This window comes from Garra rufa, chromosome 15 (genome assembly GCF_049309525.1).
Source record: "Garra rufa chromosome 15, GarRuf1.0, whole genome shotgun sequence".
NCBI classification, from domain to species: domain Eukaryota; kingdom Metazoa; phylum Chordata; class Actinopteri; order Cypriniformes; family Cyprinidae; genus Garra; species Garra rufa.
The window spans coordinates 441,949-460,815 of record NC_133375.1 but is presented as its reverse complement, the minus strand read 5'-3'; the positions used below and the strand labels follow the sequence as shown (position 1 = coordinate 460,815).

At 35.8% G+C, this 18,867-nt stretch overlaps 1 protein-coding gene across 1 annotated transcript; it reads left to right on the top strand.

The window, feature by feature from the left end:
* The first annotated feature begins 10,467 nt into the window (after positions 1–10,467).
* Positions 10,468–16,502, top strand: LOC141287607 (uncharacterized). The gene is made up of 11 exons (XM_073819764.1): positions 10,468–10,578; positions 10,667–11,164; positions 11,260–11,388; positions 11,509–11,631; positions 11,756–11,994; positions 13,696–13,839; positions 14,750–14,964; positions 15,068–15,335; positions 15,421–15,581; positions 15,700–15,935; positions 16,017–16,502. Exons 1-11 carry the CDS (start codon positions 10,575–10,577, stop codon positions 16,280–16,282), a joined length of 2,283 nt encoding a protein of 760 aa, XP_073675865.1. The 5' UTR covers positions 10,468–10,574; the 3' UTR covers positions 16,283–16,502.
* Positions 16,503–18,867: the final 2,365 nt, after the last annotated feature.

Below are 18,867 nucleotides of genomic sequence, written 5' to 3'. Positions count from 1 at the left end.
TAATCATTTTTAATTAATTAATTATAATGCATCAACATATCCGCATGTTTATGGTTCTCTGATATTGTTAATGGTCACTTGACATGCAGGAAAAAAAAATGTATTTTTAGTAATGTTTTATTTTATTATTTTTTTTGTATTATTTTGATTTTACATTTTAATCATTTAATTAATTAGCTTTTCATCAGCTCACAAATCCCTTGCAGTTACCTCACAAACCCAAGTTAGGGAAGTCCTAATATAATGCACTGAACATCCATAAATAATGGGAGACCTCCTCTAGCCAGTTCCCTAGCTGGGTTTTTGGTTTGGCCTGCTTTAACCTGATTTCCTCTAGAGGGCGATAGATGATAGTCATGATGTCAGAGATCAACAATCTCCCTATTACAGACCTATTGACAATCCTTTATTCAGTGCATGAGGATAAGAGGACCAAGCATGCATGAGTAATGAAAGTGTAAAATAAATATACTATTACAGGTGTAAAGTAATGTGTCCTAATGCCAATAGGAATGGCCAATAAGTGCTTTCATTTCATGTCTTGCTGTATTGATTCATCACTGGCAAATGCCAAACACAAGATGACTCTATTATTGTCAGTGCTTAAAAACAACTGCCATTCTGTCATCAGCAGGCAAATCAGGCTGCTGAACTTGTCTCAACTTGAACTTGGCTTTGTATTAAGACATCTAGTAAAAAGAGATGTAATCCAATCAAATGAAACCAGCCTCTCTGTTTACTTTGAGGCTTTATAATGATAATAATATGTAGTATTATATTAACTTAAGAAAAAGGACTTTGTTCAAACAATTACAATCTTGTTTACACGTGACACCGTATCTTTGCATCAGCGGACTTCATCTAAGCACTATCTATTCATCTGTGTTTTTTTGAGGTATTTATAGTTTTGGAAAGTTCTGCCGCAAACAAACTGCCAAATGTTTGCAGAAAAGTGGTGCAAGTTCTTTTTAAGACAACTTTCATGTTAATGACAGAAGTAATGTTCCAGGAGAACATGGATTTTCACAGATTGCGTGTGAACATTTCTATTATTCTGAAGAAAGGAATGAAATGTGTTCAGAGTAGCTGATAATTGCACTCTTTTTAAGGCAAGAATTCAGTTTCTGTGGAAATTTTCTGCAGTCACTGTTTTTGTGCAAGCTGACACCTGACGATTTCATACTGCACAATACCGCTAGTGACGCCTACTTGTTTTACCTTAATGCAGTTTTGTGTAAAACTGTCTTAAAGAGACAGTTCACCCCCCAGAAAAATTCTGTCATTAATTACCTATTCCTCAAAGACCTTTGTATATCTTCAGAACACAAATTAGGATATTTTTGATGAAATCCAAGAGCTTTCTGACCCGGCATAGACAGCAACACAACTGAGACGTTCAAGGTCCAGAAAGGTAGTAAGCACTAGTGTTGTCAAAAATATCGATATTTCGATAAGTATCGATACTGAAATATCTGAACGGTACTAATACTAATTTCCCGAAGTATCGATACTAGCCGAGCTGTCACTTTCACTTCTCCACAAAGACGCGTGACCGCGGTGCCTGTCTCGTCTCATTCAAGTGAAGCGAATAGAAAGGAGAGTGCGGCGCCCCCGCGACCGGCTTTGTTTGATAAGGAGCACAGCAGGAGTGCTATCTGGAAATATTTCGGATATGAAGCAAATGAACATGGAAAGCCGAAGTACACAAGCAAGCCAATATGTAAGAGTTGCTACAGAGCAGTGCTAACAAAAGGCGCTAACACCACTAATTTCGCAAAGCACCTGAAAGACAGACACCCATATCTATATAAAGAAGAACTGTGCTCATTTTAACATTACTGAATCATTAAATAAGATTGCCTATTATTGTTGCTGATATGAGTGTTGTCCCGTTTTTTACAGTAGTTCGTTAATATAATCTGATTGAGTAATCTTAGACGAGTAAATACTTTAACTGCGGTCAAATGTAAATTAACTGCGCTTATTTAACTTTATTTAAAAAAGAAAATCATTACTTAACTTCTGCAATTTGTCTAAATGTCTATCCAGTGAGACACTGAGCATTGTTTTCGCGTGTGATGCACGCATGTTTGCTTGCATGGATCGTTGATTATGAATCCGGCATTAAAATCAGTTCGTCAAATAATATTAATGTATTAACCAGCATTTATGAACGATGAGCAATGCATTTGTTACAGTAAATTTTAATCTTTGATAACCGTAGGTAATAAAAATACAACGGATCATGTTAGCTGGTCCAATAAAAAATATTAACAGATAGAACTTTGGATTTTAATTAGTTCATGTATTAGTAAATGATAGTTTAAATTAACTTTTAACTAAGATTAATAAATGTTTTGGAAGTATTTTTCATTGTTTAGTCATGTTAACTAATGTTAACAAATATCTTTTACCATTAACTTAAGTTCTAAGATTAGTTAGATAGTTCAGTTAATTTTAAAAGTGTGGTCTAAAAAGAAAAAAAAAAGTTTACGACCTACACTACCAGTTGTATTTGAACAGCAAAGAAAGTATGAAGCAAACTCAAATGAAGCTAAGAGGCTGAACAGGGCTGTAGCAGTGTATGTATGTACCTCATTTTCATGTTCTAGACTTATTATATCTTATATTTATCTTTAAATTAAAAAATAAATTTACCCCCTTAATATTGTTTTTTTTTTTCTCTGTGGTATCGAAAATAGTATCGAATATTGATATTTTTCAAGGTATCGTATCGAAGTTAGAAATTCCAGTATCGTGACAACACTAGTAAGGACATTGTTCAAATAGTCCATCTGACATCAGTGGTTCAACCATAATGTTATGAATACTTTTTGTGTGTTGTGTTGCTGTCTATTCAGGGTCAGAAAGCTCTCAGATTTCATCAAAAATATCTTAATTTGTGTTCTGAAGATGAACAAAGGTCTTGCAGCTTTGGAACAACATGAGGGTGAGTAATTATTGACAGATTTTCATTTTTGGGTGAACTATCCCCTTTAAGGGGTCATCGGATGCAAAACTTACTTTTACATGTTGTTTGAACATTAATGTGTGTTGGCAGTTTGTGTACACAATCACCCTACAATGATAACAATCCACACAGTGGTATTTGTTTAATCTTTAAAAGTAATATCCCTTTTTAAAATCAGGTCATTCTCAGCTTCTTGTCGGTGTGACGGCACACAGACAGAGGCCACTCCCACGATAGTTGATTGACATGAGCACCTTACCTTAGACCCGCCCTCAGCGAGCTGAAACAGTCCGACTCCGATCGCCATTGTGTGACTCAGGTGTAGGGGAAGACAAGAATGTCTCAGATTGAGCGACTGAGGTGTTCTGTTGTTGGATGTAATAATGAACATAGCAGTCGTCATTTACTCCCCACATCTGAGCTGCTGAAGATGCAGAGGATTAACATTACTTTTGTTTTTAAACATTTTGCAAATCATTCGTGATGCAGTTTCACCCACAGCAGAAGTGAGTATAAGGGTTTTTATGCATCTTTGCAAATGGCCTTTCTTAATGTGTTGATCAGCAAATTTCGCAGCTAAACGCTAAATGTGGCTAAAGTAAACATTACAGCTCATCATCCCATGGCAGAGAGGGGCGGGTTGAGCAGAGCTCATTAGCATTTAAAGGAACATGCAACAGAGTATCTTGCTCTAAAAATGGCCGATTTTGACAGGTGTTTTTTCATTACCATTGAGAAATTTTAGCCAAAGTATGTTATAGACTTCTCATTAAGACCCTAAAGAATCATATCAACTTGTGGAAAATGGGCATCCAATGACCCCTTTAAAATACAAATCAGGTAAGGGTAGTGAGCATATTTTGTCATCTGAAATCTCCTACAGTCTACAGCAGTTATTTATACATTAAAAAATAGTTAGTTGAACTGATTTGCTGTGTTGACCACAGGTAGATCTCCTACCTCATCTCAGGCATGTTTCATCATTGTTTACTTGAGTTTCCGCATGTTTCATCATCCCTTTTGATACATAGCATTGTTTTGCAGATGAAAGATGAGATGATGTGATAACAATGAATACATTCTACAGAACCTGTGCTACAGAACATAAATAATGTTCTTACACCGTGTCCTAACTACATGCGACACAACGCCAGGCAATGTGATAAAAGGTATCTTTTCCATGTTAATCCAAGTTTTTATCCTAACCAGCCACAACAGTGACACGCAAAACTTCTAATTTAGGTTTCTATTTTCGCAACGTAGCAGTTGGAACATACAAAAAGAAGTTATAATCTCAGGAACTGATTATGTGCTTTATTCAGTGTTAAAAGTGTCTGATGAGAGTTTTAATATCATATATCATGACATTTATAGCCATACTGAAAGCAACCACGGACAGTTTAGTTCAGATCTTGAAAATAAATTAAAGCAAACATGTAGGCCTACGTTAAACCTGTATTCCATAACAAAGATGGTATCAGTCACTCAGTACGTAGTTTTAATAATGTTAAAAAGGTTTAATATTTATTAGTTTTTATTATTATGCTGAAGAATTTGTTCACTTCCAGAATCAAAATTTCCTGATAATTTACTCACCCCTATCCAAGATATTCTTTCTTTCTTCATTCGCAAAGAAATTAAGGTTTTTAAGGAAAACATTTCAAGATTTTTCTCTATATAGTGGACTTCAATGGGGATCAATGGGTAGAAGGTCCAAATTGAAGATTAAATGCAGCTTCAAAAGGCTCTACATGATCCCAGCCGAGGAATAAGGGTCTTAACGAAACGATCTGTAATTTTCTAAGAAAAATACAAATTTATATACTTTTTAACCACAAATGCTTGTCTTGTACTAGCTACTTGTACAACATCACGAATTACATAATCGCGTGTGACGTATGTGGAAGTACTGACCCAGTGTTTACAAAGCGAACATGCAAAAAAAAGTCAAACGTCCTTTACAAAAAAGGTAAAACAATGACGTTGGATGATTTTCAAGTTGGAAGAAAAAATGAGATGAGTTTTTCGCCATAATCTACCTTTTAACCAAAGTACACAGACGAAGAACTAGCCATTTCCAACGTTATTACGCATCGCAAGGCTAGTGCAAGATGAGCATTTGTGGTTAAAAAGTTGTTGTTTTTTTAATGAAAATGACAGAATGATTCTCTAGATAGGACTCTTATTCCTTGGCTAGGATCATGTAGAGTACTTTGAAACTTCAACCCATTGGCTCCCCTTGAAGTCTACTATATGGAGAAAAATCCTGAAATGTTTTCCTTAAAAACCTCAGTTTCTTTGTGACTGAAGAAAGAAAGACGTGGACATCTTGGATGACATAGGGGTAAGTAAATTATCAGTGCTTGATTCATGAATGTTATTGTCTAAAGATGTTGAAAGAAAGCAAAAGTCAAGTTCTAGAGAGATGTCATGCGAGATCAGCTTGACTCATACTTTTGCTTTCGTTGTGACGGTATTCTTGCAACATACCTGTTAGTATGGAAAAGAAAACTGGGATGGGCTCTGGATTGCAGGAGTTTTTGAAATGACAACCAGCTTGTTCTCGGTTTGTTATGATTTCAGAGAAAAGTATTGCAGCAAAATGGAAATTCTACAATATTCTACAACACAATTAATAGGCATTGTCCCAGCATGCCATGTTTTTCCCCATCTTATACCTCAGCATTAGATCCATTTGCTTGCTTGAAACCCTCAAACATTATAAGGATAATACAACAATGTTTCAGTTGTTTGTTTTCTTAAAAACCAGTCATGGCACTATTCGATACATGCCATGTCTCGCCATTATTCTTTCTGAAAGCTTTCTATTGTAGCTCGATTTAGAAACTTGTTTGAATCTTTTCCAGACACAGGTCTGCAAAACAAAAATGATCACACTGGTTAATCAAAAGCTCACTATCTTTGTTGTTCTCAAGCACGTGTCTTGAAATGTTACAGTAAATCAGTGTTTTTCAACCTTTTTTGAGCCAAGGTACATTTTTAACTGAAAAAAATCACAAGGCACACCAACAATCGAAACTGTAAAAAAATGTAACTCTGTAGCCTATATTAACAATATACAGCCATTGTTATTGGTGTGTCTTGAACAGGAATCAAATAAACACAAAGAAAAAAGTATTTTATGATCTTTCATATTCAGGGCTCGAAATTAACTTTTTACTTGGTAGCACTCAAAAAGTAAGGAGCACCAAAAAAAATTTAGGAGCACCCACTGAATATTAAGGAGCACCGCAACTGCCAATTGAGCAGATCAGCCAGCACTCATCCTGGCATTTCTTTTTAGTAATGCAACAAACTTAATTCTTCATGGCTGATTCTGATTGCTGATGCTTTACAAGCAAATGGGCTGACTCTAGATTCTAAAAGACTTTTTTTTAAATATTTATTTTAAACCTTAAGCAAGGGACAAGAATATATTAAAATATGAGTACATGAACAAGATGTTTATTTTCTTTATTATAGGTAGAGCCATTTAAATTAGAGGCAACCACTGCATTTTTAAACAATAACAAAAAATAAACTACACAATTCTTTCTTAATCCTATTAAGTGCAAACAATAAAAGCAGCCATAATCAAAGTAGGCTACTCTCTCAATTTCAAAGTGCAAATAGAGACCAAATTTTTCAAGCATGATACAGAGCTATTGACAAATACACAACCTATGAACCTATTATAACCCACATATACTAATAACAGCCTAGATATGTTATGTAGCCTAATTTGCATACATTGGGGAGTCGCTCTGTAAACCCGATGTATCAAAATTGCTTTTGATTGCGCGTGCGTGTTTTGCTTTCGGTTTCGTTTTGACGATCGCACGAAACTCTCGGCGGTGCCGAGCATGCAATAACGCATTAATTTAACAAAATAATTTGAAAGTGGGGGACCACAAACGGGAATTCGAAAAGTCTGATGTGAATGTATGCCTTGTACATTACTGAGGCGGAGGCGCCAGAATTGCATCTGACAGAATGTGCACGATACTATATTTCTTCATAAGCATATTGTGAAGAGATTTTAATGGTCCACAATCAAAAATCACAATCAAGTCACATCACACACCCTTAATTGCAATGCAGTTTGTGCAAATCCGAAACGGAGGTTGAGAGAGAGAGAGAGAGAGAGAGAGAGAGAGAGAGACATTTGGAGCAAAAAACCGTTCGGTTTCAGCGGAGCAGAGCGCAGTGTCAGTGACGGAGTGATTTACGGCTAATATCTCAAATCTGAATTTAAGCTAAGAATTTAAAGATTAGCCTACGTTTAATTGGTTATGTAATATTGGAGAGAGAACGGCGAGGCTGACACTGCATCAGCTCACAGCAGTCTGTGCAATAGTTAGACTAGCGAAAGTTTTGTAAAGAAATGAAAACAAGTCGCACCACAACAATTTCTTGCACTCGCACAAATGCTCTCAAATGTATTTAGAGGTCGCGAAGATTAAATTTTGGGAGCATTTGCGACCGAAATGGTCGCAATTTCGAGCCCTGATATTCCTTCTTCTGTCAAATAAAAAGTGCAATTAACAATATATAGTCATTCTTATCAAAGTGTCTTGAATAGGAATCAAACAAACACAATGAAAACATTATTTTTTGATCTTTCATATTTCTACCTACTCAGTGTGAAACCTGGGCCTGTTTTAGGTGAAATTGAATAATTTCCCACGGCACACCTGACGATCTCTCACGGCACACTAGTGTACCGCGGCACAGTGGTTGAAAAACACTGCAGTAAATAGCAAAAACAGGCAGTAAGGTACATTTTTCCAAATAACTCAACTACTGTACACTTTTGTTGATTAGTTTAAACTCTATCCCAAACAATATCAGACAAGTAAAATAACTTTGATATAACAAACATATTTTTTTAATAACTTGCAACTGAAATAAAATTTTACTGCTATAAGAAATGCATTTACCAATTAATGACTGCTATAGTGTTGTGTTATAGTCATGCATTTCATTATCCCTGAGGTTACAAATTGTGGCATTTTTGTCATTACACTCAACTAAAAACAAGGTGCTTTCCAGCCAGAAGCAGATATGCAGGTTTGTAAACGGTGGAGATTTTGACAAGAGTAATGCTAATGTGCATGTCTGTTTTCATTTTTCAGACAAGTACAAAGATGAATCAGAGATTGAGTTGTTTCAACCCCCATTTAAAATCAGTCCACATGACTTCTGCATCACATTCCAGCTTCTCCTGGAGCTTTAAAATAGCATATTTACATAGAGTATTTACAACTATGAATGTAACATTTATATTTACTTCATTTATTTATTTATCCTTTATTTTTTGAAGTTTATTCATGAATTTCAAGGTAGATGTACCCCAGGCACTTTTAATTGAGTCCTGTTTGAAGATCTGGTGGTGTCATTTTTTTCCACGTAAAGATAAAAAACTAGTCATGTAATTTGGAAGAATACCCATTAATGCCATAGCAGTATACAGTGCCTTGCGAAAGTATTCATACCCCTTCATTTTTTTTTCACATTTTGTTGGGTTGCTGCCTTATGTTAAACTGATTTAAATTATTTTTTCCTCACATCAATCTACTCTAATGGCAAAGCAAAAACATCTTTCGTTTTAACATCTTTGCAAATGTATTAAAAATAAAAAACTTCAATGATTCAATTGCAAAAATATTCATTATTTCATCTGGGACAGTTGAAATTTAGCTCGGGAGCATTCTTGCTTGTAGATGTTAATACACTTCGAGTGAAGTGGCAAACCTATAGCAAATTCAATGAAATGGGTCTGATTTGGTAAGGCATTTCTTAATTAAAATGCCTATCAGAGCAAAAACCAAGCCCTGATGTAAAAGCAACTGCTTGTAGAGCTCAAAAACAGGACTGCATCAAGACACACATCTGGGGAAGAGTTAAGAAAAAATTACCACGGTAATGAATCTTTATGCAATGTATGCATTTCAGGGTTTTTTTTTTCCCAGCAACATAAAACATTAAAAAAAGAGGTATAAATACTTCTGCAAGGCACTGTAACACATGTGATTACCTACTTTGAAATAAAGAGGACTAACCTACATATTTGTACAAAATACAATGAGTATGTGAGCAAGCATTTGTTATAAAAGGCAGGACAGCATGATAGTCACAATCTAGGCTTTTCAATAAGTAAGTACAGTACAAGCATGCAAGATTGCCATAATCTAACCTTGGTAACAATGTACTCTGAATACGCCCAGCGTAGTCCAAAATATGTATAAAATGGTGTGGATTTTTTTTAAAATAACAAATCTTTCATGGGTTTTCTGCTACATATTTCAGTAAGAGACAACATTTTCATTAATACCCCAGGATTTGTATTTAGGATTTAAATATTTAATTTACCATGTGGAATTATATTGAAGATTTAAACAATAAATAAACCTCTAAAATGTACCCTTCTAGTGGAATGACCTGCTCAACTCAATCAGCTGAGTCCTTAGCCATCTTCAAAAATTGGCTAAAACACATCTCTTCCATCTTATTTGACCCTCTAACTCTAGCACCCTCTATTCTAATTCTATTCTATTCTAAAAAAAAACTAAGTAACTAACACTTGCTTCTCTGTTCTTGTTGTATTCTATCTCTGTTAATTACTTACTGCTTGTTTTCTTCAAAAAAAAAAAAAAAACAACAACAAAAAACTTACTAACATTACCTTCTCTGTTCTTGTTGTATTATCTATCTATTTTTAGGCCTCTAACACTAGCTTGCTTTTTCTTTTTATTCTATTTTCTTTTTATTTATTATATAATTTAAAAAACCTTTACATGTACTGCGTTAGGCTAAATGAGACTTGCCGTAGCACTTGCATGTTATTGCTCTTTTGTTGTTTTTGATTGCTTCCATTGTCCTCTTTTGTAAGTCGCTTTGGATAAAAAGCGTCTGCTAAATGTCTAAATGTAAATGTAAAAGCCATCTTGGTCAAAAAATGAGATAAACATACAGAGTGAATGCTGTTCACACATATTATATGTTCATCAAGTACTTTCACTACAAATGCTCTAAATCCCAGCCTCAACCCATTCAGAAATACCAGGACTTACATAGAAACTTATACAAAGTAGCCAGAAAGAAATGCTAATTTTAAAGAGAAGGGTCAGATGTACTTAGAGGCTTTTGCATCTGAACTCTTCATTTATAAATTAAATTATTTCATTTGGGAGTAAAATGTGGTAATCTCAATACCTTTTATAAGATTTTCACACTCCACCTAATTTCTCAGGTAGCACATTTATTAGAAAAAGAAACTAGAGCGCAAAGACATACAGCATTTGAAACAGGATTGGCTTACCAAGAAATTAAAAAGAAACTCTTGTAATGTAATTCGTTATGTGGAAAATCCAAAAACATCAGTCAGCCAGTAATTTCACTTACTCTGCTCCACCTGTACATAAGCTCGTCCCATTTTTCTTTGCTTAGCTTCATTCAGCCAGGGAAACTAGTCAAACAGGCTTTTGTACTCTGCGGTACTCACACCTACTTCGAAGATAAAAGCAGGAGCCATAATTTGGTTTTATTTGCGTTTACCATCTCGAACAACTGGATCATTTAATGAGGCAAAGACAAACCAGCAATGAGTGAGTATAACACAGATTGTCTCTATATACTATTGGTTCATTCATTGGTTTGTCACACTCACTTTAAGATTGATCTGTGTTACTCTAGAGCACGATCGCATGTGTGGCAGTCGATGTCTGGGTCCGATGACTTTCAGCGCGGACCTGAGAGGCCAATACGTGACCCTCAGTCAAGGAGGACAACTTGCATCCAGAGACACCTCATCCTTTAAGAACGGTTTGGCATTTCTCAGCCGCACTGTGAAGGTGGATGAGAAGCTGTGTATACGTATCGAGGACTGCAACTCGTTGTGGGATGGAGCTCTTCGTGTGGGTTTCACCAACAACTGCCCACAAAGAAACCGTTTACCGCCTGCCTCAATACCAGACCTCAGGGACACACGAGGATACTGTGTTGTGCCTGTGCCTGAGGACTTGTGTAGGTGTGGTGTAGAGCTTCAGTTCTGGATAAACTATGCAGGCATGGTGATTGTTCAAGAAAAAGGTGGGGAGAAATATTACCTCAAAGCAGAAGGACTAAACCTGAATAATCCACTGTGGGTTTTCATTGATCTGTATGGAAGCACAAGCGCTGTTCGCCTTCTGAGTAAGTGCGAGAAAATGACTTATTTTAGTTGTCAGAACTACTTAAATCTGTTTAAATACTGTATATAAAATATTTTGTAAAAACCTTCAATGTAGGATCAAGGAGGGGCAGTCGATTATCATGCCCGGTTTGTCCTGTAGATGGTATTTCTGGCACCAACTGGCCAGTGAGAACGGTTGAGCGACAAACATCAGAGGAAGAGCATAGTTATAACCATAAAACAGGTGATAATGTTTACTTAAGATACTAACATCAAAAATGAATCATCCATCATACTATTTTCGCCTTTGTAGTTTTAGTACCTAGTGTAGTGATAACACTAACGTTATTTCCCTTATACCTAGAAACCGGAAAGGTCCAGAAAACATCATCTTACTGGAAACCGAGTCTCTTTCTTGTACAGTATGCCAACCAGATGACCATCCCAAGCTCTAGAGAATGTTCACAACTCACAAGAGCTGGTTTAGGTACATAATTAGACTCCATACAGCTCGAAATAACATCAACCAGCATGGGCAGTTCTTTATAGTATGCATTAGGACCAGTTTGAAAGACTAAGAATCTTATGTGTTTTCTATGTTTGCTTTCTAGGTGTACCTGCTCAGGAGTCAAGAGGGGTAGATGTACACTCGACTTGGCGAGAGCTGCATCACTTCATTTGCTCCAGATATCCGTTGGTTGAGCTGGACATGATTGGTTTCCATTATGCGAAGGCTGATAAATATGGACGACTTTGCAGATTAGATTCAAACACTCTGAAAAAACTTGAAAAGGAGCTGGCAGACAAAATACTTTATATAGTTCCTCAGACAGATATTGTTCTAAACGAGGTATAGTAACAAATTCTTATTTGTTTATTAATTTAATCAGTTCTTAAATACTTTGGAAGTGCCACTCAAAAGTTGAATGTTTGAAGGGATAGTACACCTAAATATTTACTTTCTGTCATTAATTACTCACCCTCATGTCATTCCAAACCCGTAAGACCTTCGATCATCTTCGAAACACAAATTAAGATATTTTTTATGAAATCCGACAGTTTTGTGACCCTGCATAGGCAGCAACGCAACTGACACATTCAAGGCCCAGACAGGTAGTAAGGACATCGATAAAATAGTCCATGAGACATCAGTGGTTTAACCGTAATGTTATGTAATGCTACTTTTTAATTTTTTACTTTAATCAGAGAGCTCACTTATGGTTTGATGTTTTCTACTGCTTTTTTTTTTTTTAATTGGAAACTAAAATGATTCACAAAGCCACTCTGAAGTCCTGATCTAAATCAAATGATTTGCGGTCTTAGGTTCCTGTCTAATGCAAAACATTTGCAAACCCACTCCGAAGTTCTGATCTAAATCAAATTATTTGCGATTCACGCTCTGAATTCTTGATCTGAATAATGATTTGCGAATCATCATTTCAGATCAGGACTAGGAGCACGGTTCACGAATCATGAATAATTCAATTCGCGGAAAGATTCAAGAACCCGCTCTGAAGTTCCGATCTAAATCAAATGATTTGCGATGCACAACTTCAGGTTCGGATAGTTAAATGATTCACGATCCATGCTCTGAAGTCATGATTGCAACAAACCATCATTGTGCAGTTTGCAAATCACAAATAATTTAATTTGCGAAATGATTCAAAAATGATTCGTAAATGATTCGTGATACACACTACAAAGTCGTGATCAAAATCAAATGAGTCACGGTATGCAAAGTTCTGATCTTAATCAAATTATTTGCAATACATGACTTGAGGTTCCGATCTAAATCAATTTATTTGGGTTACGCAAACTTCTGATCTAAGTCAGATGATTTACGAACCCGCTTCGAAGTCCTTTGAAATAGTGAATCATGTTGTGACGCAATGGTTTTTAAAATCATTACAAGCGATGTTTAAATCATTAGGAGCGGTTCTAGTTTAAGTGACTTACTTAATTGATTTGGTTCATCTGTACCTGGTTTAGCGGAATAGTTTTACAACATTAATTGAAATAGTCAAAAAAGGTTGTTTTTTTAATTGCGAGAAAAGATACATTGATATTAAAAAATATATATTTCATATCTTTATAATCGCCTTTTAATAATTCAAGCGCTTGTCAAGTACCTCTTCAGCAATATTGCTATTTTCAAAGGGTTTCCAGGACTTACATTTCAAAAAGTAAAATTCAAGTACTTCAATCACCTTGTATGAACCCTGTGTTTTTTGTAAAAAGTTTTCTTGTAGCTTCATAACATTACGGTTGAACCACTAAATGTCACATGGACTATTTTAATGATGTACTTTACTACCTTTCTGGGCCTTGAACGTGGTTATGGGGTTATTACATTGCTGTCTATGCAGGGACAGAAAGGTCTTACAGGTTTAGAACAACTTGAAGGTGAGTAATTCATGACACAGTTTTCATTTTTGGGTGAACTATCACTTTAAGCACAGCTGTTTTTGAAGGCACTTTTTTTGGCAACTCAACCTGCTAGTTGACATTTGCTTGACAATACTAAACAATTAAACTGTGCTATTTTTTTTAGATTGCCACGCACACACTATCGTCAGTCATGAATTCAAATACTTTCTCACCATCGCATTCTCCTCCACCTGTTCCTACTCAACAGAGGCACCGTCTGACTTCAACCAGCAGTTTTCTTTCAGAATCAAGTCGAAACTCTTCAATGGTAATAATATTTATTATGACGATCTTGCATATTATTTTACATGCTTATTACATTATGTATAAGAAATACAAACAAATTTACATGCACCTTAAAGGATTAATTCCCTCCTGAATTAAAATTTCCAGATATTCAGAATTTTCTCATCCCCATGTAATCCAAGATGTTCATGTCTTTCCTTCTTCAGTCGAAAAGAAATGAGTTTTTGAGGAAAACATTCCAGGATTTTTCTCCATATAGTGGACTTCAGTGGGAACCAATGGGTTGAAGGTCCAAATTGCAATTTCAATACAGCTTCAAAGGGCTCTACACAATCCCAGAGGAATAAGGGTCTTATTTAGCAAAACAAAATGTATATACTTTTGAACCACAAAAGCACTAGCTTTGCGATGTGTGTCTACGTAGTGTTGGGCGAAAAAACTTTTCAAAATTGTCTAAGTTTTCCAATATCGTTGTTTACCTTTTTTTTTTTTTGTAAATGGCGTTTGACTTTCTTTGAACGTTCACTTTGAAAACACTGGGTCGGTACTTCTGCTTACATCATGCATGACCTTACCTACATAAATAAGCATGAAGTCGTGGACACAGAGCTAGTGCAAGACAAGCATTTGTGGTTAAAAAGTGTATAAATGTTTATTTTAAATGACCAATAGTTTTGCTAGACCCTTATTCCTTGGGTGAAATTGTGTAGAGCCCTTTGAAGCTGCAAACCTTCAACTCGTTGATCCCCACTGAAGTCCACTATATGAAGAAAAATCCTGGAAGGTTCTCCATTTATTTCTTTTTGGCCGAAAAAAGACAGACATGAACATCTTTAATGACAAAGGGGTCAATCAACTAATCCTTTAAACTGGTGTATAGCATTGACATTGCGAAAAGGCAGTATAAAGCAGTATTTACATCTCTTCAACAGGAGGACATGGACTTCATCTCTTTGCTCAGAGAGTTTCAGCACATGCATCTTAATGGCAGCGAGCACGTTTCAGTGTTGGCTTATCGTAACAAGGTGCTGCAGAGTGCTAAAGATTATGTCTCTAACTCTAATTTCCCTTGGACCAAAATTCCTCTAGTGACATTTATTGGTGAGGAAGCAATTGACTGTGGAGGTCCACGAAGAGAGTTCTTCAGGTATTACTCCTATGAAAAAGAATATTCTTTTACGAGAAGTAAAAGACCAATTCTCAAACATGAACCATGCAATAGAAATGTTTCTCCTTTACCCCTGGCTTAGAATCCTGATGATGGAGGTGCAGAGCTCGCTGGGCATCTTTGAGGGGCAGCCTGGACACTTGTTCTTCACCTATGACCAGATGGCCTTGGAGGAACGCAAATATGAATTGGCTGGGAAGCTAATTGCATGGTCTGTGGCTCATGGCGGACCAGGATTCAAATCTCTTGACCCCTGCCTTTACCAGCTGATGTGCACCCAGGAATGTCAACTGGTGGACTTTGACTGGCGCCTAATAGCAGATGCTGACATTCAGGACAAACTGCAAAAGGTTTCTATCTATTTCTTCCATCAATCCATTCATCTTCGCTCTTTGTTTACCTGGAAGATCTCTAAAAATTTTACCTTGCTTTTAGATTTCGTCATGCAAAACTACGGCAGATCTCCAGAGGCTACAGAGAGAGCAAGGTGATTGGATCTGTGAATGTGGTTTTCCTGGAATATACAGACGTGAAATTTCCATCAGAGATGTACCGAAGATTTACTCCTATGCAGTTCGACACTACATATATCTTAGGTATATATAACTGAAAATGGTCTGATTGGTTAATATGTGTATTATTTAATATTTAGCAATGTGTTGTCTGGTTTAAGTATAAGAATGGAGGTTTAACAGCCTGTGTTAATTTTCACAGAGCATCAAACATGATTCATCAGTTCACAAAGGGACTGAATGCTTATGGACAGTTCTGGGATATGGTAAGAACTCACTGGGTTGAGTTTCTGCCCATTTTTACCAACATGCATGAGCCGCTTTCCAGAAGCACATTCAGAGACCTGTTCCAAATCCATTGGAGTAAATCAGGGACCAAGAGGGAGGCTGAAGAGGAGACTATGCACTACTGGGAACTGGTGCTTAAGATGATTGAAGGTGAGTAAAGGAACTGTGAAACGAACTATGCTTGTAATTGGCAATTCGTTCGGACTCGAGCTTATCATTTCCCCTCAACAGATAAAAAACCGAAAGCTCCACAAAATGAGTTGCATTTTGAGGAGATTTTGGCTTTTGTAACTGGAGCGGATGAAGTCCCACCGCTTGGCTTCTCCCAGAAACCCAGCATTGACTTCTACCAGCCAGAGAAGCGCGGATGCCGTCTACCATATGCCAACACATGCATTATGGGATTGTTCCTCCCTAGGGTGGTAAAAGATGAAGTGGAACTTTACAGGATGCTCCTAAGAGCAATCAAAGACTCAGCTGTTTTTGGAAGAACATAAATGTGTATAATTTTTATTATAATGTACACAATCACATTCATAATAATTACAAAAATGTATATGCTTTATTTCATTTTTAGAAGAAAGCATTTATACACTTATTTGTATATTCTGTATATTTCTGACAAAGATGTTTTGCATTCCATGCCTAATACATGTTGTATATTTGTAAAAATTATTATTTTTATTATTTTCTTACAGCTGTCAGTCTTGTTTCGAATAAAATGTGAAAGAAACATACTGAGTGTTTCTCTGGTTTGGCAAATCAACAATGATTTCACACAATGTTAATATGGGTATAATATAACAATTAGGTCTATAAAATATTCCAGGTATGTTCCTTTGAACCGCAAAACACCAAAATCAAAACATGTTTTCCTTCATGTCCTTCCTTAATACACGTTTTATGATCCTGATAACTTTATTTTAGTTCACTGCTTACTAGTCATGTGTTACATTTATTATTGTTATCAGAATGAAGAGAAAAAGAGCTGTCAATCATTATTCTAGTTTTACTTGACAAACCAACACAGTAACAAGGTCTACCACATCAGTTTAGTTTCGCTTTGTTGCTTACCATGTCAAAGGAGGAGAGGCTTCAGTTAACAATAACTACTTTTGTGACAAGACATTTATTGTCCGCTAATCTTCAACGTGTTTTCCTTAAAAAATAGTGCTATTTTTATTTTGAAGTAAACCATATATTAGTTTACAACCTGTTTTGTTACAGAAGTCGGACAGCTTTGAGGTGGATATAATTACAGCACTACTCACTTTGGTATGCGCCGCAAACCGCGATTGACTGTCAAGGCTGTAATGTGATTGGTTTACGTGGCACACGTGATCCAAGTTGACCGTTATGTGTTCTCCAATGGTAGAGCTGCGAAGGTTTCTCGTATTCAAGGCCATCCAAAACCAGCTCAGTAATGCCAGCCCTACCACTGTATCTCATTCCATAGGAAAATTACTGGATTGCAAACCAATGACTCACTGAAGGCCTTTTCCGCTCTTTCAAGCGGTTCACGTGATAAGGTAAACTAATAAATTAGATAAACTCTCACATGATTTCTTTGAAATGTCTAAAGAGTGAGGACATCTCGTTGTAAACTTCCATAACTCCATGGTAATAGAAAAAAGCTGGTTACCTCGTTTCTGTCATGAAATTTGACCCTGGACCTCAAAACCAGTCATAAAGGTTAATTTTTTTGAAATTGTGATTTATTCATCATCTGAAAGTTGACCATTGATGTATGGTTTGTTAGGATAGGACAATATTTGGCTAAGATACAACTGAAAAGTTGTCCAAATGAAATTCTCAGCAATGCATATTACTAATCAAAAATTAAGTTTTGATATATTTGTGGTAGGAAATGTACAAAATATCTTCATGGAACATGATCTTTACTTAATATCCTCATTATTTTTGGCATGAAAATACATGCTACAAATATACCAGTGCTACTTGTTATGACTGGTTTTGTGGTCCAGGGTCACATATAATATATAAATATACACTCTAAAAAATGCTGGGTTTGTTCATATTCCATATTTTGACCCAGAGTTTTGGTTAAATATATAACCCAACTTTCTGGGTGGTTTTATTTAACTCAACTCGTTTAGAAATTACTATATGGCTGGTTTAAAATGAACCCAAAATCTGAGACACATAATTACAACAGGCATCAGCTATAATCAAAAGATTAATTTTTTTTATATTAATATTTAATAAGCAGTGTAAAAAAATATTATTTAATTATTCATTATTTAACATATTAATAGATGTGCATTTCCCACCTATTTTGGGTTCATTTTAAGCACAAAATATTGTAATTTTAAAGCAATAGTTGAGTTAAATAAAACTACCCAGAAGGATAGATAAATTTTTTTAACCTAACCACTGGGTTTGTCCATATTTGACCCAGTGCTCGGTTGTTATTTGTTGTTTGTTGTTTTTTTTTTTTGAGTGTATAGGATTAACAAAAAAACAAACAAACAAAAAAAAAATAGGTAAACATTAGTTCACAAATACATGTACCATACTAAACACCACAATTTGAAAGAGACTTACATTTCCTTTTTTGCAAAATCCAATTCAGAATTCAGAATATTTGGGGATGTACACTCTAGAAATTGCTGGGTTAAATTTTTTTTTATCCCAAATGCTGGATTCAGCATGTTTGGTCATTTTATTGGGATGTTTTTAGTATTTTTTACCAAGGTGCTGGGTAGTTTTTCTGTACTTTAAAAATTGCTGGGGTGTTTTTTTTAACCCAAATGCTGGGTTCAGCTTGTTGGGTCATTTTATTGGGTTATTTTTAGTATTTTCTACCCAGGTGCTGGGTAGTTTTTCCTCCACTTTAAAAATTACTATTTTTTTACCCAAATGCTGGGTTCAGCATGTTTGGTCATTTTATTGGGTAATTTTTTATATTTTTTTTTTACCAAGGTGCTGGATAGTTTTTCTGCCTTTTAGAAATTGCTGTTTTTTTCACCCAAATGCTGGGTTCAGCTTGTTGGGTCATTTTATTGGGTTATTTTTAGTATTTTCTACCCAGGTGCTGGGTAGTTTTTCCTCCACTTTAAAA

Excerpts from the sequence above, each read along its gene's own strand:
- LOC141287607 (XM_073819764.1), top strand. Across the intron at positions 13,840-14,749 it reads CAAGTCGAAACTCTTCAATG|GAGGACATGGACTTCATCTC; the intron begins GTAATAATATTT and ends TCTCTTCAACAG. Across the intron at positions 15,336-15,420 it reads TTCAGGACAAACTGCAAAAG|ATTTCGTCATGCAAAACTAC; the intron begins GTTTCTATCTAT and ends CCTTGCTTTTAG.